The 26,647-nt window shown below is 39.9% G+C and overlaps 2 protein-coding genes across 2 annotated transcripts; both read left to right on the top strand.

Annotated features, from left to right (window-relative positions):
- The first annotated feature begins 1,023 nt into the window (after positions 1-1,023).
- On the top strand, positions 1,024-5,891 carry NS2 (asparaginyl-tRNA synthetase 2). The gene is made up of 8 exons (XM_022301063.2): positions 1,024-1,708; positions 2,409-2,645; positions 3,055-3,636; positions 4,166-4,351; positions 4,453-4,523; positions 4,633-4,762; positions 4,900-4,958; positions 5,522-5,891. The coding sequence occupies exons 1-8, from the start codon at positions 1,295-1,297 to the stop codon at positions 5,703-5,705; spliced, it is 1,863 nt and encodes a 620-aa protein (XP_022156755.1). The 5' UTR covers positions 1,024-1,294; the 3' UTR covers positions 5,706-5,891.
- Positions 5,892-24,581: 18,690 nt separating this feature from the next.
- On the top strand, positions 24,582-26,415 carry RABA5B (RAB GTPase homolog A5B). Its single transcript, XM_022301064.2, has 2 exons — positions 24,582-25,103; positions 25,892-26,415. The coding sequence occupies exons 1-2, from the start codon at positions 24,773-24,775 to the stop codon at positions 26,197-26,199; spliced, it is 639 nt and encodes a 212-aa protein (XP_022156756.1). The 5' UTR covers positions 24,582-24,772; the 3' UTR covers positions 26,200-26,415.
- The last annotated feature ends 232 nt before the right edge of the window (positions 26,416-26,647 follow it).

Raw genomic sequence — 26,647 nt, 5'->3', positions numbered from 1 at the left:
TAATATTTTAATATTTAATTAAATATGAGTTTTATTTTTATATTTAATTTAACAGTTTAAAGTTTAAGAGGTTTTAACAAATTGTCAAGAAAACGTATTTGGAATAGAGAGGTTAAAAAAATCTTATTTGTTTTTTTTATTAAGTTACTAAATCTACATCTCCTAGAAATACCTCTCTAACCTCACTTTCAATACACAGCAACACAACCTACCATTCATACTCTCTTATCTATTTTCTCTAATCTGTACTCTGCTCTTTTAAGAGCGATTGACCAAAAGATGGGTGTTTTTTGTTGTGGAGCTTTGAGCTCAACTGTAGTTGTAGGGTGGTTTGAGCTACACAATGTTTCAGTTGGATTGTTGTATCTTGGAGGGAACAGGGGGACGAGCCGGTGGTTGATAAAGAAATACACACCGCATAGGGCTTGAATCTCCTTAGAGTGAACGAGATACCCAACCGCAACCTAATTAATTACGTGTTTGTTTTCTCGATAATTACTCCAATTACTTCTATTATTTGTAATTCCCCCAACACATTGTAGATCAGTCTTATGAAATCTCATTCCACCACTCACATGTCAACATTTGAAGCACCTAAATAGGACCATCTGTAATAGTTAAAATCAAAAGAAATTTCAAAATTTATGGATTATCAACATTAAAATTAAATTTTAAAATGTCATATAATCTTTCTATTAAGGCTTTAAACGGTAAGATTTCAGAATTAATGCATGAAATGGAATTCAACTAAGGTATGTATATTTTATTTTTGAAGTTTCTGACCACGTCACTAGTTTTTTTTTTTTTTTCCTTTTTCAATTTTTAGTTCAACATGGTATTAGTTAATTTGGTTAAAACATCCGCTTACTTTAACATAGTTTGACGATCTATTTTCGATTCTAAAAAAATCAATAGTTGGATCCCACACTACCATTATTGGACGGAGAAAAAAGCCAAATTTCTAATTTACCCTCGTCCATTTTTAAAAGGTTGCTTTCTGTGCAAGGTTTCATTCTCCATCAGAGGGGGAAAAAAACCGGAAAAAACGAAGAACAACTCCACAAGAAAGTCCCAACGCCAACGCGGAAGGATTCCAATTCAAACTCTCCAAATCTCTCTCAGTTTCGGCCACACTCGAAATCCAAATCATTTCTCAGAAACAATCCCTTTCCTCCATTAACACCCTCTCGATTTTTCCCAAGAAAAGCATCTCAATCTTCCCCTATATCTCTCCCCCGATGTCTCCTCTCCATCACCCTTCCAATTTCCCCCTTCTCTCCAATTTCTCCCTCCAATGGCCGCCCAACAGCCCGCCGCCTTCACGCCCGCCGCCTTCTCCAAGTACTCCAAGCGGGTTCTTCTCAAATCTGTACTGGAGAGCGCCGACGGCGGCCTGGGGTTTGTCGATCAGAAATTGGTCGTTGGAGGGTGGGTGAAGTCCTCCAAGGAAGTCGTCAGAGACACTGCGCGGCCGCCGCCGGACTCTGGGGCGGCGGTTGAAGCGCTGCCGCCGCCGCCTAGGGCTAAGGATGTGAGCTGCATTGAGATTATTCAATCGCGGATCCCCATTGTCAGGTCTTTGCTTAGGATTCTGTATGGAAATAGTTTCCATGCTGGTGAGAAGTTGGAGACGCCTGTTCATAAACCGCCGCTCCCTTCTATTGCTTTTCTGGCTGTTAATGATGGTTCTTGTGTTGCAAGTCTGCAGGTACTTCTAATTTATGCGTGCCAACTGTTTGTGAGTTTTTTCTGCGTATAGGTCTTGGCTGTTTTAATGGGATAAGTAGGATGATTATCGAAGAAGCAGACATGTTAGTTTCTAAAATCTTGGACACGGACACGACAAAGACACTATTTATTAAAATACACATTTTTGTGAATATGTATGGAAGTTTATGGTCAATAAGCATATGCATTTGACTGTAATTCAGTATCAAAATTTTCTATTTTTGTCATATATTACTATTTATGTCTATTTATCATGCTTAGCAAATGTTTGACACATGTCTAACAAATGTCAATATCAATTTGTAGAATAAATGTTAAAATGTGTCTTAACAAATTGTGGAGTGGACGTAGATACGTTACCCATGCTTCAAAGATAATAATGGAATCCATTGTCGACTTTTTATTATGTTCATGCATACATCTGCAATGGAGATTTAAAAAACTACTGTGGTGTGGGTTGAATTTGTATATTCCCTCCTCACCCACAAGAAAAGGAGAGAAGAAACAGAAAAAAAAAAAAGAGAGAGAGAAAGAGAGAACTTTTTAACAAAATTTAAGCTGATGCAGAATTAAGGAAGGTCTAGTTTTTTCAATATTACCACATGTTAAAGGATAATTGGTTGCTTAAGCTGTGGATGAATTTGGCTTTCTGCTTTCGCACAATAACAAGAAACTTGCAGGTTGTTGTTGAGTCCTCGTTACATCACCCCAGCCAGCTGATGCCAACGGGAACTTGCATCCTGGTGGAAGGAATATTGAAGCGGGAATCGGTACCTGGGAAACATGTTGTTCGGCTTGAAGTAGACAAAATCCTTCATGTAGGGAAGGTTGAACAGGAAAAGTATCCATTATCCAAGAAAAGAATGCCAATGGATATTTTGAGGAAATTTTCTTATTTTCGTCCTCGAACAACTACGGTAGAATGCACAACCTTCAATATATACTATATTCATTTTCTTGTTTTTTGTTCTGTGTGCATGCCTATTATTCAACCGCCTATTAGTTTGAAGATTGTGCTTAAGCAATTGCATCATGTGAATTACAAGATAGGCCTCCATTCATATTTTAAGGCTTAAGATCAGAAAAATGGAGGTTCTACAGTTCAATTTCTACTAAAAGAAAGGATTTATATATATAGTTCAATGTTCTTGATCATGGCTTAAAATGAAGTAAAGACTTTCACTTCTTCGTAGATCTCTTTGGTAGAATTGCAATGCAATTGAGTTTAATATCACTTATATATATGAGAAGGGTTCTGGTGCCAATTTTTTCACATTTATATATTGGAACTAGTAAGCATATTGAATATTCTTCACTGTTAACCAGGTAGCATCCGTTATGAGAATCCGTAATGCCTTGACTTTTTCGACTCACACCTTCTTCCAAAATCACGGCTTTCTTTACGTGCAATTGCCCACCATCACGACCACAGACAGTGAGGGATTCAGTGAAAAGTTCCAGGTTACAACACTGATTGGTAAAGCAGGTAATAAAGTAGAACCAACAGAAGATAAAGAAACTGATGGTGTAAGTCTTGAAACTGTTAAGGCTGCTGTTATGGAGAAAAGTAAACTCGTCAAAGAGCTTGAGAGAAGCGAAAGCAACAAGGAAGCATTGCTTGCTGCTGTTAAGGATTTAGAGAAAACAAATGAACTTGCATTACAGTTAGAAGCCAGAGAAAAATTGAAATCCAAGTCAAAGAAAGATAAAGTGAACTTCTCTGAAAATTTCTTCTCGCAAGAAACTTATCTAACGGTTTCTGGACAACTCCATCTGGAGAGTTATGCGTGTGCTCTTGGCAATGTTTACTCATGTGGACCAAGGTTTCGAGCAGATAAAATTGAGTCTCCAAAACATGCAGCCGAAATGTGGATGGTGGAGGTTGAAATTGCTTTTGCTCAACTAGAGGTATGACTTGAATATATGATCTTTTACTTATTCCTATAAATTGCTTAAGCCTAGTTTAATAACGGTTTGTTTTTAGTTTTCTGTTTTTCAAAATTATGCTTGTTCCTGTCTCAAAGAGGCGGTCCTGTTGGCAAAAGCTTGAGATCTTTTGGTTATATTGGCTTTGAGGTTTCAAGTTCGAACCTTCTAACATTTTTAAAAAACATGTTTGACTTCTTAGCCAAATTTAAAAAAACAAAAACAAGTTTTTAAAAACTACTTTTTTTTTAAATATTTTTTTTTAGGATTTTATTTTCAAAACTTGGTTTAGATTTTGAAAACATTCTTAAGAAGATAACAAAACAAAGAAATGCATTGGTGGGGGTTGATGTTGTGTTTATAAGCTTAATTTAAAATATAGAAAATAAAAACAAAATGGTTATCAAATCTATCATCTAAATCTTAATGTTATTTTCTGTGATTATTACACCATTGATATGATAATATCATATTTTAAGTTGCATTTTGTAACATCGTTTGGAGAGTCCAGAATGCCATGACCTGTGCTGATGACCTTGTAAAGTTCCTCTCCAAGTGGGTATTGGAGCACTGTTTGGACGATATGAAATTCGTGCAAAAACGAATTGACAAGACGAGCATTCAACGCCTTGAATCGTTTATCTCCAGTTCATTCGAGAAGATCTCTTACACTGCAGCTATAGAAATTCTGGGAAAGGTGAAAATTCAGATTATCTAATCTTCTATTATGCGACTCAATTTTTCATTCCCATCCCTGCTTATCTGAATGGTTACAAAAAAAATCATCCTCACAAACAGGCCACCGATCAAAAATCTCAACATTTGAAAAAGCTTGAATTTGGAGCTGCTTTAACCGCTGATCATCTCAGGTGATGAGCAAAATCAATATGCAACGTGTGTCTTTTTGCTCTTATTTATCTTTTAATTAAAAATTAATTCTTGTTTTGTTTTGTCTTTTGTTTTTTTCACATGAAACAGTTATCTGGCTGATGAGATCTATAAAAAACCTGTGATATTCTATGGCTACCCAAAAGAAACCAAGCCTTTTAATGTGCGTCTGAATGATGATGGGAAAACAGTTGCAGCATTTGATGTGGTTCTACCAAAGGTTAGCACATGTATCACTGATTCTTAAGGAGAATAATTAATTTTCTTTATGGACTCTGTATTTAATGATTTTTTTTTCTTTTGAGAAATTTTATTTAATGAAAATTTATTTCTTAAACTGGGAGTTATGCTTTGCAGGCAGGAGTAGTAATTTCTGGCAGCCAAAAGGAGGAGCGTATTGATATCTTGATGAAACGGTATGATATTTTAGTGGTTTAAATGTCTTTTTATTCTGTTTTGGTCTTTAATAAACTTTTAAATATTCTGTTTTAATCATTGGAATTTGCTTAAAAAGTTACCTTAGTCCTTGTTAATATTTTAATGATGAAAACTTTATAATGACACATTTTTTTTGTTTTATTTATCATATATATATGACTACGTTGACCAAGTATTTCAAATTATATGTGGTAAGTTAGGCGTCAGGTTGTCGAATGAATTAAAGTTCTCATTAAAGGTTGATGCAAAGTTTAGGTACTAAAAACAGAATATAGGGAAGTTGGGGCACCAAATACAAAATATTAGTCCAACCACAGTAGGTTAGCCTAGATTTGGGCATGTGAGAAATGTAAAGAGACGGCAGGAAAATGGGTTCAAGCTCCATGAAAGTCACCTACTTAAAATAAAATTTGCATTCCGAGTTTCTAGAGAACCAAACATTGTTGAGTCAAACAGTCGTCCAGAGTTCACCGTACTTTCTTTAGCACAAGCTTCAATCTTGTAAGCTTTTTAGGTGTAATTGCTCGTTATTTTGGTACAGGATGAGGGAGATGGGACTGCCGAGGGAGCAGCACGAGTGGTACATGGAGATTCAGAGGCATGGAACAGTGAAGCACTCTGGTTTCAGTCTGGCATTTGATCGTTTCGTTCTGTTCACAACCGGTCTCACTGACATCAAAGATGTTATTCCATTTCCAAGAAGTTTAGGAAATGCCAGCAATTGAATCGAGTTAGAGGGTGAAATCGTCCAAAAATGTTTCCCGAGCAACCTGTGAAACCTGTGTTTATTTGGATATTTGTATTTGCTTGTTGCTAAGATTTGTTCTTGTAAATAAAAGAATTTGAAATCAAATTGATCTTTCTTTTCCAAAAAAATCATTGCACAATGAATCCATTGTTTAGGATCGTAATTGCAGATGGGGTTGAGAATCATGGAATTCAACTTTTAGGACTTGTTTGGTAAAGTTTCTGTTTCTTTTTTTTAAAAATGAATTACATTGCTCCAACATTCAAGAACTCAAGTATGATAAAACAATCTCTTTATTCATGTTTTGGAACAAATTGGAAATGAGAACAAAAAAGAAGAAACTTGTTTGGGTTGTTTCCAAAATTTCTATATAATTTTGAGAATGTGTTAAAAAGAATGAAAAATAAGAAATATAGTTAATTGTAAAATGCTTAAATTTTTTAAGAAAATTGGAAAAAAGAAATAGAAACGTTATCAAACGAGCCATTAATGTACTCTCTTCGATACCAAAAAATTTCATTGCATATAAGGCACGAAATCTTATATAAATTCATTGCATATGATATTCCACTCACATGTCTTTACAATTCACTAATAGGGTACCAAAATCTAACACATATACTACATATTAGGGGTGAACATCGGTCGGTCGGAGTTGGTTTGTGGCCAATCTCGACACCAAAAACCAACGATTTTTCTAACCATTTTTTGTACCAACCGAGCAACCACCATTTCGGTCGGTCAATTTTTGTTAGAAAACCAACAATTAAATATTTTTAAAAAATCAGAAATGCGCGGGGGTTGTGGGGCTGCGTTGCTACGAAACGAAGAAGAAGATGACAGTGAGGGTGGGATGCGCCGGTGGAAACTACGAAGTGAGAAGAATAGGGTGGTTGGGCCGTGGAGTGAGCTGCGCCGCTAGGAGGTGGAAGAAGAAAATAAAATAATGGAGGGGAGAGACCAAGAGAAAAAAAAAAAAAAAAGAATGGAGGGGAGAGGAGAGAGAAAGAAAATGAGAGAATAAGGGAGAAGAAAGATAAATAAAAGTAAAAAAAATTAAGAAAAAGCCCTCAAAACCCGCGGTCGACTACTGGTTTCAATGTCGTCTGTTTTTTCTAACTAAACATAAATGGTCATGGAAAGTAATTTCTGATCAAACTGACCGATCATGAATTTTTTGTTTTGAAATAAAAATAAATGGTTGATCCCTTGGAAAAGTGATTTTTGATTTTTGACCAAACGAACTGATCATGATTTTTCTTTTTTTTTTTTTAAATCGACTCCGATCGAAACTTTTATCAAACCGATCGACTGACGTCGTGATCGATTTTTTGGTCTCCTATGTTCATCCCTACTATAAACTAAGTTATAACTTGGAGACGATCCTCGTGTATGTCAAGTAACTTCGAGATTACATTTATGATTTTAGATTTTCATAAAAATAGATAATAAATATATATAATTAAAATAATTAAATAATTAATTTTTAAATAAATAATAAAATATTTATTAATTAAGAGGCGCAAGGCATAAATCCCAACCTTAATGTCTATCAATTAACTGAATTTTGTTTTATTATAAATTAAAATTGAATTGTTTTGAGATATTATATTTCTTTTTGAATCAGTTATGTATTATAAGGAGACTCTTTCTAGATTTTTGTCTTGATTTAACTTTTAATATTTTTGCCAATTTTTTCTTACGATATATATCATGGTTTCTTACTGACCATGCAATTGTAATTTTTTATTTTGCTTGTTTCGCGGTGCATTTACTATATATATTTACTGGGAATCGTTTACAATATATAACGTTGTTGACGGTAAATTTTGGAGAGGTCAACATGTCCTTTGGACGAGTAGCTTCGCCGGAAAGCAAATGAGTCTGCAACCAAAAAACTCGACGTCGGTGCAGTGTCATGTCTAATAACCTCGAACGCTCAAGTCATTGATCGAAGTAGAAAATAGGAAAAGACACTTAATATTTGTGACATGTTTTTCACCTACTTAATTGGTGAAGGTGAGAGTCCTTTATATAGGCTTGGAAGGTCGACTAGGAAAGATGACGATTATGGTGGCAGGTGCGCACCATGCAGTACGACGTCTGCCGAGGAGGGTGTACGCCCCTGACAACTAGCGGGTGGTGCCACTACTTGCAGGTATTTCCTTATGATTGACTGTTTGAAGTTGAGAAGATACATACTGATCGTAATGGATCTGATATGTTGACAAAAAATCTACCAAGAGAAAAGCTGAAGTTTTGTCGTTATGTTATTGGGATGACAATTTCTTTCACACAGTGAAAATGTGGAGATTTGTTAAGTATTTTCACATGTGTGAAAGCCCAACAATTTTAGGCTCAAATGGGCCATTACTTTTAGAATTATATATATATATATTAACCTATATGTGCAGCGTATGTTAATTAGGAGAGAGAAGGGAAAAGTAGGTGCACGCAGTCGAGGAAAGAAAAACAGAAAAGAAAAAGAGAAAAGAAAAGCTTCCGTATAGAATGGTTTTTTGCACGATTGGAGGTCGATCCGTGGTCCGACGAGGTGAAATTTTGACAGCGTGTTCATAACACGAGGGTCTTCAATCTGGACGGTGGAGATTTCTTCTGGAGCTGCCCACAGTTAGATACAGTGGGTAGTTGGTTCCACTTTCGAGTGAGATCTTTCTAATTTTCTTCTCCCAGTTTATTCCCTTTGTTTGCCGAGATTTATTGTCTCGAAATATTATTATTGTATGCCTTTAGTTGTTGCTAGGGAGAACTTGGTGTAACCCATTATTAATTATAGTGGAGATTTTGACTTCAGCTCATGGTTTTTTACTCCTCACATTGAGGGGTTTTTCTACGTTAAAATTTGTTTGTGTCCCGTACTTGTTTGAATTATTATTTTTACTTGCTATATATTTCCTACTAGGTTCACACAAGAAGGGATAATTGGTCCATAAAATTAAGTGTTTATTCCAACAGTCGAGTCGTGGAGTGAGCTGCAGCGCTAGGAAGTGGAAGAAGAAAAGAAAATAATGGAGGGGAGAGATGAAGAGAAAAAAAGAATGGAGGAGAGAGGAGAGAGGAGAGAGGAGAGAGGAGAGAGAAAATGAGAGAACAAGGAAAAGAAAGATGAACAAAACTAAAAAAATAAAGATAATTAAAAAAAATTAATTAAAAAAAGCCCTCAAATGGTTTTCAATCAAGGATGTTCATTTTTTCCATGGGGCCCGATCACCGTGAGACCCGCCTAAATAGGGCGGAGATGAGGAAAAAATTTTCCCCACCACCTAAATGGAGATGAGGACAGGGAGAATGTTCCCGTTCCTCGTCCCTCATCATTTTTTTAATATCTATATATACACACACTAAAATAATTATATTATCCTCTTTATATATACACCTGCATTCTTCTTTGCCCATCCATCTAATATATATATATATATATTTTTCTTTTTTTTGAGAGCATTAGACCTTAGAAATTAAACAATTAAATAAAAAATTCTTTAAGAAAAGAATTTTTATTGACAAATAATTTAAAAAATAAAAAAATAAATGAAGAAAAATTCCCACAGAGAATCCCCACCCTATTCCCCGCAAAATTTCGTGGGGAATTAAATGGGTGGCAAGGATGGGACGGTAAAACCTTCCCCACCCTATGAACATTCCTATTTTCAATGCTGTTGTAGTCCTAGACGACAACAGAACGACAGACTGAATTAATTGCCGTCTATTTTTTTTTAACTAAAATAAATGGTCGATTGGTCAAAAAAGTGATTTTTGACCAAACCGACTGATCATGACTCTTTTTTTTTTTTAAAACCGACGCTGACCTATCAAATTGACCGATCGACGTCTATTCAATTGATTTTAGTCGGTCTGATCGATTCTTTGGTCTTCTATGTTTACTCCTACTATAGATTATTTGGGTTATGACTTGAAGACGACCATTTTATATACATATTGTTCAAGATTACGTTTATAACCTTTTATCATCATAAAAATTGATAGTAAATATTGTATAAAATTAAAATAGATAAATAATTATTTTTTAAATAAATAATAAAATATTTATTAATTAAGAGGCCTGTGGCATAAATCCCAACCTTAATATCTATCAATTAACTGACTTTTGTTTTATTATAAATTAAAATTGAATTGTTTTGAGATATTATATTTCTTTTTGAATCAATTATGTATTATAAGGAGACTCTTTCTAGATTTTTGTCTTGATTTAACTTCTAATATTTTTGCCCATTCTTTCTTATTATATATTTCATGTTTTCTTACTGACATGCCATTGTAATTTTTTATTTTGCTTGTTTTTCGGTGCATTTACTATATTTAGCGGAAATTATAATACGAATTACTTTATTATTATTTTATACCATTTAAATTTCTATTTACTATGAATCTTTTACCATATACAAGGTAATTATTATTTTATACCATTTAAATTTGTTTGTTTCTTATCCTCATTGCCACATGGCCGACCTTCGATAGTTCGGCATAATCTTACATCAACAATGTTTTTTTTAAAAACACAATCGTTAAACCCCATTTTTAACTTAGGCAAATTAGACCTATCATCTTCCACACAAAACCTTCAAAAATAATAATAATAATAATAATAATAATAATAATAATAATAATAATAATAATAAATGAACCATTGCTATTTTTTAGAAAGTTTACATCGCAATAGTAGTTGTTGTAAATGTAAAGAGTCTACTTTTGTTAGCATATTTTGCTCATCTTTTATCTTCAAATTCTTGTAAATACTCTCTTTTTCCTTTTCCATCTTCCTGTTGTTAAGCTACATCGTCTAAAGTAAAAAGTGAGAGTTAGGGTACTCAAGGAAACCCATTATTAATCATTTCTACTTTAAGTGAAGCTCGTTAAACGAAAATTCTCGATCCACAACTGTTTTACCTTTACAAAGTGACTATTTTAGTCCTTCATTTTAATTTTTATCTCATTTATTTCAATAAAAAAATTTTCTTAATACTTCACTTACTAAGTCTAAAAAGTTTTTAGATAAGTAATCATAAATTTGTATTAAAGTATTTTCCTTGGTATAAAGTTTGTGGTAAAATTTTGCATATAGAAACTAAAATGATAACTTTTTAAAAGCACATGTACCAAAACTGAAGTTTTGAAAATATAAGGACTAAAATAAACAAAATTTGAAAGTAGAAAGAACAAAAAATAAACAAAAATCGAAACCTGATCAAAATAATATTTAAACCAAACAATTACCTCCAATGTTATAGTTCTTGAGGTAGGGTGATACATTTAGGAAAGAGGCTAAAAAGGGAGCTTTGTTAAGGTTTTTGTGTTGAATTTTTCCATCTTCATGTTTATTATATTTTGGTTCTTAATTTTCTAAATATTTTGTTCTATGCCTAAACTTTGCATAAAACCTTTTTAGCTATCACACCTAATTTTGTATTATTTATTTAACATAAATTTGAGTACATTTTAAAATCTATGACAACCTATTTGGCGGGAATAGGAAGCAACCGCATTTTATTTTAGATGAAGTAGAGATATTTTCACCGCTGAATTGTGCTTATATTGGCGAAAACGTTTTATATGTTTTGAAAAGACCAAAATTGAATGACATTGTTTGGGGGTAATACATACCCGGGACATGTGGATGACCCTTATTGGTGTTTGAAGAAACTGAATAAGAGGGATTGTCAAGGTCCACCTCGGCCCTGCCGAGGAGATCGGGTTCGTCCATTATGAAAGACTAAGTATGGGCGTCAAGGTTCGACCTGCTCGGAACCCGACAGGTCCGATATGAGAAAAGACATATAACCGCCGGTCGTGTGTACTGTCGAATCCATCACCTATAAATAGAGGGCTTCATTTCACGCTCAGGTATCGAATCTCACCTTGAACTAAATACGGAGTCCGATCTATACTGACTTGAGCGTCGGAGTGCTTACCCTCTTGTGCAGGTCCACCCTAGTGCTCAGGTCGGAACCGGAGACCGGGTTTGAGCTTGATTCGTGAAGAACCGTTGTGCAAACCCTTGCATAAACATTTGGCGCCGTCTGTGGGGACAAAGAAAAACAACCTAAGTCATCCCGACCTAAGAAACATACGCAAAGATGGTGCAGCTAGCAAACTCTGTTAACACGACGGAACGGAGGGGTTTGAACGCTGACAACGGCCCTCAGCGAGATCTTGACGCTAGAACGGTCGAGGACCAGGTTCGAGCAGGGCAAGAGGGAGACCTTCCGCGGAGATCAGCCCGCCATGCGAACCAGGAGTTACCCCCTGCTCACCCTAAACCCTCAAAATCCAATCGAGGCCGAGGAGGGACCTCTAGAAAGGCCGAAGGGCCAATCCGACAGCGGACCCTGAGGCTTTGTCTACTCTCCAGCGCGAGTTGGATGACATGCGCCATCGGTTACGCACGATGGAAGAAATGTATGCCGAGGCGATGCGAGCCAATCGGACAGTGTCCCCCTCCAGGGTCCCAGGCGCACCTGGAGAAAAGGAAGGACGGGTTCCATCCCTTCATCCTGGTGACCGCGAGCCCGTTCCCAATAATGAGGGGGTGGACTATAGTTTGCGGGACAATGATCTTAGAAAGCACCTCACTAAAAAGAAGAAGAAAGCATCTAGGGAGCCTGAAGACTCTCCGTCCTACTCTCGAGAGTTCTCGAACTCGGACCTCAAGGCTCAATCAAAGTACAAGCCTCTGACACCGGAAGCTGTGATCACTAGAGAAGAGTTCGACCTGATGAAGCACAGGTTCGATGAGCAGGTCGAGGCGCTCAAGGCCAGGTGCGAGAAGAAAGAATGCCCGTTCGACGATGGCGACTTGGAAAAATCGCCATTCACCTCGGACATCTTGGAGGCTCCAATCCCTCCGAAGTTCAAAACTCCCACGATGAAACCTTATGATGGGTCTAAGGACCCAAAGGACTATGTTGAGGTCTTCGAGGGCCTCATGGACTTTCAAGCGGCAACAGATGCAATAAAATGCCGCACCTTCCAGATCGCGCTTACCGGCAGCGCGCGCCTGTGGTACCGGAGACTGCCGGCTAGGTCGATCTCGACCTACTCTCAACTGAGAAAGGAATTCATTAGTCAATTCTCTTCTTGACATTACGATAGAAAGACAGCGACTCACCTCGCCACCATCAGACAGAAGGAAGGTGAGACGCTAAGAGAGTATGTCACAAGGTTCCAGGAGGAGCAGTTGAAGGTCGCGCACTGCTCCGATGATTCGACCATGTGCTACTTCCTCACCGGCCTGGCCGATGAGACCCTCACCGTGAAACTCGGAGAGGAGGCTTCAGCAACCTTCGCTGAAGTTCTGCAAAAGGCGAAGAAAGTCATTGATGGGCAAGAGCTCCTCCGAACCAAAACTGGCCGACCTGAGAAGCAGATCGACCAGAAGAAACTAAACCAAGAGAAGAGGAAGGCTGATTCTAAGTCTAAAGACAAGGGATCGTCCTCTTCCGGTAGCAGAACCAAGTACCGTAGGTCGGAGAGCGGCCTCAGCCGGAGCCGACCTTATGAACGGTACACCCCAACCACCATCCCCATCTCCGAGATACTCACGAACATCAAGGAAAGCGGGATGGAAAAGCTCCTCAAGTGACCTGAAAAGCTCCGAGGAGACCCAGAAAAGCGCAACAAAGATAAATATCCCCTCTCATTCAAGATGGCTATTTCAAAAAGTTCGTAGGAAAGCCGAATACCAACTCGGTAGAGAAGACAGAAGAGAGGAAGCGTTCAAGGATGCCGCCTCGTCGAGATGATCGACCTGCGATCATCAACACAATATTGGGGGGCCCCAATGGGGGCCAATCTGGAAACAAAAGGAAGGAACTAGCTCGCGAGGCCAGGCGCGAGGTATGCATCATTAGGGAGCAGAGGCCTACTTGTTCCATTGCCTTCAACGATTCCGACTTGGAGGGAGTTCATTTGCCTCATAATGATGCACTTGTGATCGCTCCTCTCATTGATCACGTCTTGGTCCGAAGAGTACTGGTAGATGGAGGTGCATCTGCCAATATCTTGTCCCTCCCAACATATCTAGCATTGGGGTGAACCAGGTCACAGCTAAAAAAGAGTCCAACACCCTTGGTTGGATTCTCTGGAGAATCGGTCTCCTCAGAAGGGTGTATCGACCTACCGGTCACGATCGGACAAGATGCTACCCAAGTAACGCAGATGGCTGAGTTCGTAGTGATCGATGGCAGGTCGGCTTACAACACCATCTTCGGGAGACCCATCATCCACTCATTCCAGGCCGTCCCCTCCACACTGCATCAAGTCATGAAGTACTCAACCCCTAATGGAGTCGGCACTGTCCGAGGTGAGCAAAAACCTTTAAGGGAGTGTTATGCATCCGCGCTCAAAGGATCGTCAGTATGTGCCCTGGAAGAGCAAACCAGTCAAGACGACCTTTTGAGGGGAGGCAAAAGGCAGTTCTTCCCACCAACAGAGGAGCTCGAGCTCGTTCTATTGCTTAGCCCTGAAAAACAAGTAAGCATAGGAACCAAGCTGGGGGCCACTGACAGGGAAGAACTGATCAACTTCCTCAGGTCCAACTCGGACGTCTTTGCATGGTCTCACGAGGACATGCCTGGCATCGACCCAAAGATCATAGTGCATCGCCTCAACATAGACCCATCATTCCGACCTGTAAAGCAAAAAAAAAGACCTGTAAATAAGGAAAGGAGTGATGTAATTGTTAAGGAAGTAAACAAACTCTTAAAAGCTGAATATATACGAGAAATTCTGTATCCTGAGTGGCTCTCTAATGTTGTATTAGTTAAAAAATCCAACGGGAAGTGGAGGATGTGCGTGGACTTTACAAATCTAAATAAGGCATGCCCAAAAGATTGCTTCCCCCTTCCGAGGATCGACCAGCTCGTGGATGCAACGGCCGGGCACGAGCTACTCACTTTCATGGATGCCTACTCCGGATACAATCAAATTAAAATGCACTTGCCAGACCAAGATCATACCGCGTTCATAACAGACCAAGGTCTGTACTGTTACAAGGTGATGCCTTTTGGCCTAAAGAATGCGGGTGCGACCTCCCAAAGGATGGTGAACAAAATGTTCGCCAAGCAGATCGGTCGGAACATAGAAGTGTATGTGGACGACATGCTTGTCAAGAGCAAGCAGTCAAAGTCGCATCTTTCCGATCTAACCAAAGCCTTTAGAGTACTGCGCAAATACCAAATGAAGCTCAATCCGACCAAGTGTGCCTTTGGAGTCTCTTCGGGAAAATTCCTTGGTTTTATGGTAAACAACCGTGGGATCGAGGCTAACCCAGAGAAGATAAAGGCCGTGCTCGAGATGGAGGCACCCAGGACTCTAAAGCAGCTTCAGTGCCTTAATGTCAGGATTGCAGCCTTGAATAGGTTCGTGTCAAGATCAACGGACAAATGCCTTCCTTTCTTCAAGGTTCTTAGGAAGAATGGACTATTTGAATGGACGGTAGAGTGTGAGCAAGCACTAGAGCAGTTGAAAAACTATCTCTGCTCGGCACCTCTACTCGCAAAACTGTTGCCAGGAAAGAAGCTCCACTTGTACCTGGCAGTATCTGATAGCGCCGGCAGCTCGGTCCTGATCAAGTAGGAGGGTGCGTGCCAAAGTCTCGTTTATTACACCAGTAAGGCCATGACTGAGGCCGAGACCAGATACCCCCAAATGGAGAAGCTGGCCCTCGCTTTAGTCACCTCGGCCCGAAGACTTAGGCCGTACTTCCAAGCACACACTGTCATAGTACTTACAAACTTGCCCCTGAAGAATATCTTCAGTAAGCTTGAAACATCAGGGCGTCTGATGAAGTGAGCATTGGAATTGAGCGAGTACGACATCCAGTTTCAGTCAAGAACTGCATTGAGAGGGCAAGCAGTGGCCGATTTTATCGCAGAGCTCACTCCACCACCTCAGTTGGCCAAGTCCGACCTCCCGTGGACGATCTACGTTGATGGATCTTCCAACGAGAGGGGGTGCGGGGCAGGAATCCTCTTGCTCGTACCAGGTGGTGAGCGATTCGAGTATGCTCTGCGATTCAACTTTCGGATTTCGAATAATGAGGCGGAGTACAAAGCACTCCTGGCAGGCCTGCGCGTTGCCAAAGAACTGGGGGCCAACCATATTAAGGTCTTTAGTGACTCCCAACTAATTGTAAATCAGATTAAGGAGGAGTACCAAACGAAGGACCCCCGAATGGAAAAATATCTAAGTAAGGTCAGATCGCACCTCGCCCACTTCGGGACTTACGAGGTGAGTCAAGTTCCAAGATCTGAAAACTCCAATGCGGATGCCTTAGCCAAATTGGCATTGGCATATGAGACTGACCTGGCTTGATCGGTCCCGGTCAAGATCTTGGACAGCCCTACAATCTTGGAGCCAGATGTGATGGAGGTTAACACTCCATCACCCTCTTGGATGGACCCAATCGTGGAGTTCATCAAAGGAAATCCACCGCAAGAACCGAATGAGCAAAAGAAGATGGCACGGAGAGCAGCTCGGTTCACACTCCGAGAAGGAATGTTGTACCGACGTGGCTTCTCCTTGCCTCTGCTTAAGTGTGTTACTCATGAAGAAGGCCTTTACATTCTTAGAGAAATCCATGAAGGAGTGTGTGGAAACCACTCAGGTGCCAGGTCGTTGTCGGCCAAGGTGGTTCGACAAGGGTACTATTGGCCCACTGTCGAGCAGGATGCAAAGCAATTTGTGAAAACCTGTGACAACTGCCAACGCTTCGCAAATATTATCCACCAACCTCCCGAACTGCTCACCCCCATCTCGACCCCGTGGCCATTTGCGCAATGGGGAGTAGATATCATAGGTCCTTTTCCTCTGGGAAAGGGCAAACCAAATTCGCCGTTGTCACTGTGGACTACTTCACCAAGTGGGCCGAGGCCGAGGCATTGTCCCACATTACCGAGTCCAGAGCATCTTTCATATGGTCAAACATCGTATGCCGTTTCGGTATACCAAATACTATTGTGACAGACAACGGAAAGCAGTTCGACAATGCAAAGTTCAAGGAATTTTGCAGAAAGTTGGGCATAAGCCACCTCAGTTCGTCCCCTGCGCATCCAAAGTCAAATGGGCAGGTAGAGGCGATAAACAAAATCATAAAACGAGGCCTCAAGCTAAGATTGGATTCTAGAAAGGGAAGGTGGGCCGAGGAGCTACCCGAAGTATTGTGGTCATATCGGACCACCCCAAGGGAGTCAACTGGTGAAACTCCGTTCTCGCTAGCCTTTGGCTCTGAAGCTGTTGTACCAGTCGAGATCGGCATACCAACAGACAGGGTAGAGCAATACGAGCCAGCGAAGAACGAAGAAGAGCTACTACTTAACCTAGACTTATTGGAAGAAAATAGAGAAATGGCTCAGCTGCGCTTAGCAGAGTATCAGAACAGAATGGCCAGACATTACAATGCCCGAGTTCGACCTCGAAACTTCCAAGTTGGACATTTGATCTTAAGGAAAATTCAAAGTCATGTGGGCACCTTTGACCCAAGTTGGGAGGGACCGTTCGAGGTCAAAGGCATAGTCCGACCAGGAACTTATATGTTGGTCGACCTAGAAGGAAGAGTGCTTGCGCATCCATGGAACGCGGAGCACTTGAAGCGCTATTACCCCTAAAATGTCAAAATAGTCCTAAAGGGGGCTTGTAAAAATTTTCAAGGGGGCGGAACTTTTAATAAATGGAGTGATTTAATTTCATAACTCCGAGTTCGATTAGAAATTAAATGGGAGCCATGGACTCCCATAAGGGGCAAAATTCAATCCTCAAAACACGTGGGTACGAGGTGCGACGTGAACGTTAAATATGGATCCAAAATTCAACCCTTTGAACGTTTAAGTTAAAGGTGAAAGTTATCTTTCGGACTTCCGAGTTCGAGGAGAAATATCAAAAATTAATAAAAGAAACTCTCAAATTCAAACCTTGGATAAGAGGTGCGATGTGAAAAGAGTTATCCCACACTCAGTCTTTTAAACTCACGAGTTTGAAGTGCGAGATGAAAATATTCATATATGAGTTCTGACTTACAAGAGAAGGAAAAAGCTTAAAGAAAAAGTAGTAAAAGAATAAACGAAAATGGAGAAATGGAAGTTTCATTGATTAAAAGGACAAAGCCAAGGCTTGTATACCTTGTAGCTCTGCCCAAAGACTTACAAAAAAAACAAAAACAAAAACAACAACAATACTAATGAAGCTCAGCCGCTTCCGAGGTGAGAAGACAGCTCACCCTAAGAACCCAGAAGGTTAACCTTCTGAGATTCGTTCTGCTAAGAAGGAGCTCCCTCCTGGGTAGTGCCGACCTCAGTAGGCTCCTGACTTGAGGCCTCGTCTTCATCCAGGTCAGAGTAGTCAGAGTCCAGATTTCTGACATACTTGTCCACCAGGGATGTAGGACCTGGACTGCCGTTAGGCCCAGAAGCCCATTTCTCTGCGTACGTCTTCTTCAGATCTCCGAGGTCGACCTGGAGGTGCGGCATGTCAGCAGTGATGCCCTTCATCAGAAATTTGAAGCATGCATCGCTGAAGTCTTTGGCAAACCCATCAAAATCTGGGTGTTGCCTGATGGCTGCTTCAAGGAGAGCTCCGTTGGTAAGGCGCTCCCTCTCCGCCTTCAGTTCAGCATTAAGACGCCCAATTGCAGCGTCCTTCCCTTCAAGGGTCTGGAGCATGTCGTCCTTCTCCTTAAGGAGTTGAAACTTCTCCTTCTTCAGCCCTTTAGTGATGGCGTGGGCAGCTCAAAGGTGGGTTTTATGCCTTTCATCCTCCCTCTTCAGTAGTTCAGCCTTGGCTTCTACCTCGACCCTCAGTATGTCCACCTCGCTCCCAGCCTTCAGTAGCTCGCCCTTAAGCGTAGTGGCAGCCTCCAAGGCAGCAGAGGAGTTCTCCCTCTCCTTCGTTGCCAAGGCCTCCCTTGCATCCAACTCGGCCTTGATCATGATTGCTGAGTGGATGGAGGCAGTGAACGTCTGCGGAACACAGAAGGCGAACATATGTTAGACCAAATCGCAAAACAAGGAAGTAAAACCAAGTGCTAAGAGTAGATCTTACCTCGACATCGTGGTCGATAGTCCGTTGCAGCACGGACCCTGGGTCACTCACAAACTTGGATGCTCTCCTGAGACAGCGATCCAAGCAGGCAGCCGAGATGCGTGATACTTGGTCTTTCACCCTGGAACTTGACGATTCCATTCTGAACCGCATCTTCACGTCGGATGTCCCCCCCATCCGAGCTTCCGGGTCATCCACCAGATCGGCGTGACTTGAGGGCAGGGGGCCACAAAGTCCAACCTCCGAGGAGGATGTGACTTTCTTCTTTTTCTTCCTCTTCTTCAGAGGAGAGCCCTCTCTCACCTCGCGAAGAGGTGACACGTCCAATGCTTCGGACTCGCTCCTCGAGCGCTTCTCCTTGGCGCGCTCCCCCAGTAGAATCCAACTCGATCACTGGAGATGGAACTTCAGAAGATGGACCCGCCTGGTCCTGAGCTGCATGTTGATCCACAGTAGGGGTAACTGGATCAGAGCTTCGAACTGTCTTAAGGCCGTGAGCACGGCCCTTAGACTTACGTTTCACGCTGCTCGTGAATCCACACACCATGGTTGCAATATGAATAAAATGAAAAGTCAGAAGTGAAAACTTGAAGCTGAAATTGAAGTCGAAGATCGAACACGGCTTACCGAGCTTGGAGTTTGGCCTCGAAGCTTCAATCGGACGAACTAAAGGATTGAAGTCCAATAGCCCTGATTCTAAGAGCAGCTTGTCGGTGACCAAGGTCCCGATCTTCCGGCCCCTTGGAAAGTTGTCCTTGTAGTATTTGAGGGTGTCAAAGGTGGCTTGAGCGAACTCGGGAATCGGCTTAATCGATACTGCACAAAGCAAACAAAAGTTCGAGTTAGATGTGAAAATCAAGAAATTAAAAGGAAAGAAAACAAGAAAGACTTCATACCTAAGTTCCCAAACCTAGTGGGAACATCAAAGAAGGTGCGACCAGACTCGTCCTTTGCCAGCCACTCTCCAGAGGCAAAGAACCACTTACCTACCCATCCTTTGATGGAAGCCGGCCCCTTGACTATACCACCCGCGCCTTTCCTTGCGCACATGTAGTACCGACCAGGCTTTTTAGCTATCCTTTTGGCTTCGAAGCATCCCAGAAGTTGATCGACACTTAGCAGCTCGGCCTCGTCCTCATCCCGAGCTCGCAACCAAAAAAGAATGGCTAAGGCAAAAATGACACCCCATCCATTAGGGGCCACTTGTGCTGGCGCCAAACCAGTTCGGTTGAGGAATTCTTGAGCAAAAGGGTGAAGAGGAAGTTAGAGGCCGTACTCGAACATCTTTAAATAAAGAGTGACCCATCCCTCTGGAGGATTGTCAGCTCTTTCCCCTTCTTCCGGAATCCTAAGAAGGATATCATTTGGAATTTTAAACCCCCTACGGAGGGGTCCGAGGTAATGCTCGGGCATCTTTGAAGGGTACTCCAGACCCTGACTCGAGGTTGAGGTATCACTATCCTCTCCATCATTTGAGAACCTAAAGTTCTCTATTTCTTCCAGCTCGGACTCTAACCTACGAGCTAAGACCTCCCCAGAATCGCTTGGTTTGAGGGGTGAACTACTTATAGTCCGACCTACACTACCCAGGCTATCACTACTGGAGGGGGAAGACAAGAAAACTACCATGTTTGAAAGAAGAGTAAGAGCAAGGAAAAGTGACTGACCTACAGAAAGGGTTTGAGCTGGTTTCAGATCGAACTCCAGAAATTTAGGAAACGTAAGGTTTGACCTGAAGTTTCGGAACTATTTATAGCTAATCGGAAAAACCTCTGCGCCGTACACGTGTAATCAACGAGCGGCTAGGATCTTCTCGAGATCCGCAACGACGGAATACTCGAGTGCTCCGACAACCTGGCAGATCGAAACGTCTTCCGCAACGATCATATTCCCTCTACAAATGAAAAGTCGCCACGCGTCCGGAATGGATTCGGATAAACTTCTCTGCCAGGTCGGGATCGAACTTGACAGAGAGGGGGCCAATGTTTGGGGGTAATACATACCCGGGACACATGGATGACCCTTATTGGTGTTTGAAGAAACTGAATGAGAGGGATTGCCAAGGTCCACCTCGGCCCTGCCGAGGAGACCGGGTTCGCCCATTATGAAAGACTAAGTATGGGCGTCAAGGTTCGACCTGGCTGGGGTCCGACCTGCTCGGAACCTGACAGGTCCGATATGAGAAAAGACATATAACCGCCGGTCGTGTGTACTGTCGGATCCATCACCTATAAATAGAGGGCTTCATTTCACGCTCAGGTATCGAATCTCACCTCGAACTAAATATGGAGTCCACTCTATACTGACTTGAACGTCGGAGCGCTTACTCTCTTGTGCAGGTCCACCCTAGTGCTCAGGTCGGAACCGGAGACCGGGTTCGAGCTTGATTCGTGAAGAACCGTTGTGCAAACCCTTGCATAAACAGACATAAAATTAAAAGGTAAGTTTCAATTTGCACCAAAATTCCATCAACTTTTAAAAGTTTTTACTAGAATTCCAATTTTGTGTTTAATAGGTACTTGAGTTCTAAAAAATGTCGATGTAATGACTCCAATGTTCTATATATATTTAATAGTCTTAATTAAATTGAGATCATTACTCTTATAACATAATTTTATTAAATAAAATAAGATAAAAGTTTGCTCTTTCATTTAAAAGGAAACGATAACTTAATAAAACTTAACTTATAAATTTCTAGCAGCGAAAATCATAAAATCATTTGGAAATAAAACAAAGTAAAAATGTGATCAGTCGAAATTAAAAGTGTCAATTAACAATAATTCAAGCATGTCTCATCACTCCTCATCAATGTCAAGGTCATCCTCGATGTTGTTGTCGTCATCTACCTAAGTAAAAAAATTGAAACCATATAAAATGATTATATAAAAATACTCAATAAGTAGTTCCCATCATAGCATCATAATTAAGGAACCTTCATGCTCAAACACACGCATCATGCTTTCATGCATGCATACCTCAACCTAACATATAAACCATGGAACGACCTAAGTTGACATACTTGGTGTGCTTGCTAACATAAACTTAATTACATATCCAAATCCTTAATTTGGCACTATGCTAAGTAGAAATATCTCATACCATAATCGTCAATTCCACAAGTAATATTTATAGGGTAATTATCCACATAAATAACATTTACATGAACTAATTTGTTTTCTATGACCCAGTCTTTAATTGAAACCATATATGTCATATCATACATTTAGCTGCATAACATAACTAATTAATTTGGATATTTCAACATTAATCTTACTAAAATCTATGACACATAAAACTACTAACTTAACTACATAAATGTAATGCGTCAAACATATGTCATGCTTTACATAGACCTGCTTTGTTATTGAACATACTTATGATTTGTAATACATCAAATTTAACCACAACAACCATTCGATAATAAAATATATTTAAGAAACAGAAATAACATAATTTAATAAAAAAAACAAGATAACACATAACATAATTCACTTACAAATCAATAATACAACAAAATATACAAGGCGGTAACTTATGATAGAATCCACTTACCTGAATGTCGTAAATTAACGATAAATCCCAAATAACAATTAACCTAACTAAAATTATGACTCAATTGCCTAAATTCACCTTTATAAGAAAGTCTCATCAACCAGCTAGGTTCACTATAGTTTAAATTCCATATTAATAAACTAATATTTAAACTTGTAAAACTAATTATTAATCTCATATTAACCTCTAATTTTTGGATAAACAATATCTATCAAATGATTTACTTAATTTCAAAATTTATCAAAAATGGAGAAATTACATAACACTAGTTTTTATCCATTTTAAGCTCTATGTAAAATTAATCAATAAATTAAATATAATTTAGGCTACTTTAAAGCTGCTGGTCGTGGTCACAAAAAATTAGAATTAACAAATTTGATTTTTCATACTAAACAACGTAAACCTATGAAAATAACATAAAAACGGTTAAAAACGGTTATGAAGCAATTTTATGAATATTTTGGGAATATTTTTAATTCTGATTTTTCAAACCTAAAATTAACAAAATTAAAGCCTACTGAGTACCTAAATCAGTACCTATAATTAACCTAAAAACAATTTACATTAGAAGAATGATGCTTACCATTAGTGTGTTTTTCTCTCTACCGTAAAGAGTAAAGTGAGAAAATTTCAAGCAACTAAGAGAACTTGAAATGATGATAGAAACCTTAGAAAAATTGATATGGACACACTTAGGTTCTATAAAAATTATTAGGAAAAACTCACTGCCAAAACTAGACTAAAAGAAATTGTTTCCTACCAAAAAGACAAAACCGATGAACGACCTTGAAGAAACTTGGAAAAATAACTATTTCTCTCAATAAGTTGTGAAAGGTGAGTTAAGTAAACTTTCGCTATTCCTCCAATTAACTTAGTTTGACTAAAGTAAATTATAATAATAATAATAATAATAATAAAATAAAAAGGAGGTAATTTGGTGTTTTACTAATAATCATAATAAAACACTAAAATTTGGTGTAAGTTTCTTTTAATAAGTAAATAAAATTAACTTGAGCTTAATTAGGTAGAGTATAAGAAAACTACAATTATTAACCAAGATTGATTAAAGTTTATAATTGTAGGCAGCGAACATTATAATAATATAAATGAGCCTGCAACCATAAAACTTGATGTTGTTGCGGTGATCTGCCTAATACACTCCGACACTCAAGTTAGTAATCAGAGTAAGAAATAGGAAAAAACACGTTTTGGGTTTAAGTGACAGATTCTTCGCTTATTTGGCAAAGGTGAGGGTCATTCCTTTTTATAGGCGCGAATGACCGACCAGGAAGGACTGGCTGAGAAAATAGGGGTGCACCGTGTTGTACGGTGCCTGATGGGGGAGTGTACGTCCCCGACAATCAGCAGGTGGTGCATTCGCCTACAGACCTGAGACCTATTGCTTGCGAGTGCTAGGTTGCAGTGCTCGACATGCTTCTCGTACAGCAGTGGTGGAGGCGCATTCCTTGGCCCCTGCAATGTATGGTGCATAACCATTTGTGGTCTCGTGCCTCGTTGTCGCCTTAACAGCTCGACGCGTGGCCCAGTCGATTTCACCGTCAACAAGTAACATAAACTTAGCTTACTATATTCAAACAAAAGATTTAATTTGGTACATCTTAAAAGTTTTAATTCTTTTTTACAACTACTTTAACTTAATAAAAAAAAGTTGAAAGTTTCTTAAAAAAAAAAAATTGAAAGACAAAACTGTTAATTTACCAAAACTTCTACCAACACTCTAAGAGTTCTCCAACCGCTGGATAAACATGGTGCCTTGTCAGAAAACACCTTCGTTGCTTTTGCGCATGCAGGTATTCTCTAAAGTCGACTCGTAGCTAATGAAGATCGACCAAACTGTGATATGTCGTTCAGCTCGACTTCGACTGTCGAGCTGTCCAGACTTAACTAATTATGAGCAGTTAGTTTGACTCTCCTCATTATAATGAAAGATGATAGTTTTCGAGGTTGACATGTGACAGTTAATAATTTGTCTCAAGCACATCTTAAAAGTTCTATTTTTTTTTTTTTTGGTTTAAACTACTTCTACTTCTACTTAATAATTAAAAAAAAAAATTGAAAGATTGACCACCTCTACTTAGTGGGACATAAATGGAAAGTTATTCCAAAAAGGCCAGAAACAGTGGAGGAGGAGCGTCCAAAGCCAAATCTCAAAGCGTTACACTTCTTAAGCGCCTTGAATTGCGCGCATGAATTCACAGTCCCAACAGTCAAAATCAAGAACCAGTTGGGTCCCTCCCAATTCAACTCTCGAAAAAAGTTGAATAGCTTTATGGATTCCCCGATAATCATGGCGTCCGTGTCCCTCACTCTCAAGAATTTGAATATTTTTTATAGCCATTACTCGCCTCTCCACCACCACCACAGAAATCTCCATCTCCAGACCCGGCTGCAGCGTCGACTATGGCGGAGGACCACGGCGGCGAGGAGTTTCTATTCAAGATCGTGCTAATCGGCGACTCCGCGGTGGGGAAGTCGAATCTCCTCTCGCGATTCGCTCGGAATGAGTTCGATAGCAACTCCAAGGCCACGATCGGCGTCGAGTTCCAGACGCAGGTGGTGGAAATCGACGGCAAAGAGGTCAAGGCTCAGATCTGGGACACCGCCGGCCAGGAGCGGTTTCGGGCCGTCACTTCCGCCTACTACCGCGGCGCCGCCGCCGCGCTTGTCGTCTACGATATCACCCGCCGGAGTACCTTCGACAGCGTCAAGCGCTGGCTCGATGAGCTCGGCGGTACGTTCTCTCCCAATCTCTAGGGTTACTTCTGTTCTGTTCGCAATTTGTGGAAGTGAATCGAATTTCTTTCTTCGTTTGATTTGAATCTGCTGCTGGTTTGGTTCATTGATTCGTTGATTTGCGCAGAACAGTAACAAAGGGAGGATGGAAAATTCGATGTTATTTGTTATTCTGCTATTTTCTGTGAAGAGAGCTGGATTAGATTGCTGAGAATTCTATGTTTTTACTTGTTGAAGTTAGTTCAGTGAGTAATTTGTCATGAGCTAAGAAAATTGAATGTTAGTAAGGTTTGCCAAATTTGAATTTCAAAGAAACTGGGTCTGCCCTATAATTGCCGAAAAACAGGTATAAAAAGAAAAGAAGGGGAGATAAAAAAAAAGACCTTATTTCCTAACTCATAGCTACTCCAAAGTTTAGGACACCTGCCTTGCCATACTGACATTTGGCACGCTATATTCGACTACTAGGTCAACCCATGATAGTGGAGTCCAAGCTTTAGAAATAGTCAACCCATGATAGTGGAGTATTTGGACTAGCTTGTACCCACCTCAACTAATATCATTAGATAACCGCCTGATCTTACTATATTTGGTTTCTTGGTTAGGTAGTAATCATGGTTTTAACCCATTTTCTCCTAGTTGTTCTTATTGACCGCACGCTCCCCCTCGAGCTATCCCTTCCTTTCTATGCTATATAGGAAAAGGATGACTTGTTTGTACCAGTAGAAATGTTGTCAACTCAATCTAACATTTACATGAAGCTAACTCTGCCCGAACCCATTGCAGTTCATTGCGATACGGCGACGGTGAGGATGTTGGTAGGAAACAAGTGCGATCTGGAGAACATAAGGGAAGTGAGCGTGGAGGAAGGGAAGAATGTAGCAGAAGAGGAAGGTCTGTTCTTCATGGAGACCTCTGCTCTGGATTCCACCAACGTAAGAACAGCCTTTGAGGTGGTTATTAAGGAGATTTACAACAATTTGAGCAGAAAAATTCTCAACTCTGATTCTTACAAGGCTGAGCTCTCTGAAAATCGAGTGAGTTTGGCTGATGGAACTGTCTCCAAAAACAGCTTCTCTTGTTGTTCTAGATAAGTTTTATTGTTCTCTCTCTCTCTCTCTTCTTTTTGTTCTGTTTTCTATAGAGAGAACCATTCTTTTGGGGTTCTGATCATTAATCAATAGAGCCCTCATGTTGGGTTCTACAAAATATGAATGCTGTTCCAAGTTTTTTGGAGCTTTATAGGATATATTTGAAATTGAAATGTTACCGTTAACCCAAATTGTATGGAAATTTTCATTTTTTCTGTACTTTCTGAGGGAAGAATAGGTTCACCGCCGATAACTTTTTTTTTTTTTTTCTTCATGTGTTAAAATACTATTTTAGTCTATTTTAATTTTGATTCATTTAGTTTGAAAACGTCTCTTGTAGTCTCTATATTTAAAAAAATGATTATTTTTTTACTTCTTACTGTTAATCCACCGTTAGTGAATTAATGAAGATAAATAAGCTTAAGTGGTCCTCCACCTGCCAAATAAGTTT

This window comes from Momordica charantia (genome assembly GCF_013281855.1).
Source record: "Momordica charantia cultivar OHB3-1 chromosome 9 unlocalized genomic scaffold, Mcharantia_2.0 BLBB01000009.1, whole genome shotgun sequence".
Taxonomy (NCBI): Eukaryota; Viridiplantae; Streptophyta; class Magnoliopsida; order Cucurbitales; family Cucurbitaceae; genus Momordica; species Momordica charantia.
The sequence above is the reverse complement of the archived record's forward strand: the minus strand, read 5'-3'. Positions and strand labels throughout refer to the sequence as shown.

Bases quoted from the DNA above. Each gene is read 5' to 3' on its own strand.
- RABA5B (XM_022301064.2), top strand. From the start codon at position 24,773: ATGGCGGAGGACCACGGCGGCGAGGAGTTTCTATTCAAGATCGTGCTA. The intron at 25,104-25,891 runs GTACGTTCTCTC...AACCCATTGCAG, and splicing joins CTGGCTCGATGAGCTCGGCG to TTCATTGCGATACGGCGACG.
- NS2 (XM_022301063.2), top strand. From the start codon at position 1,295: ATGGCCGCCCAACAGCCCGCCGCCTTCACGCCCGCCGCCTTCTCCAAG. The intron at 2,646-3,054 runs GTAGAATGCACA...ACTGTTAACCAG, and splicing joins TTCGTCCTCGAACAACTACG to GTAGCATCCGTTATGAGAAT. The intron at 4,524-4,632 runs GTGATGAGCAAA...CACATGAAACAG, and splicing joins TTAACCGCTGATCATCTCAG to TTATCTGGCTGATGAGATCT.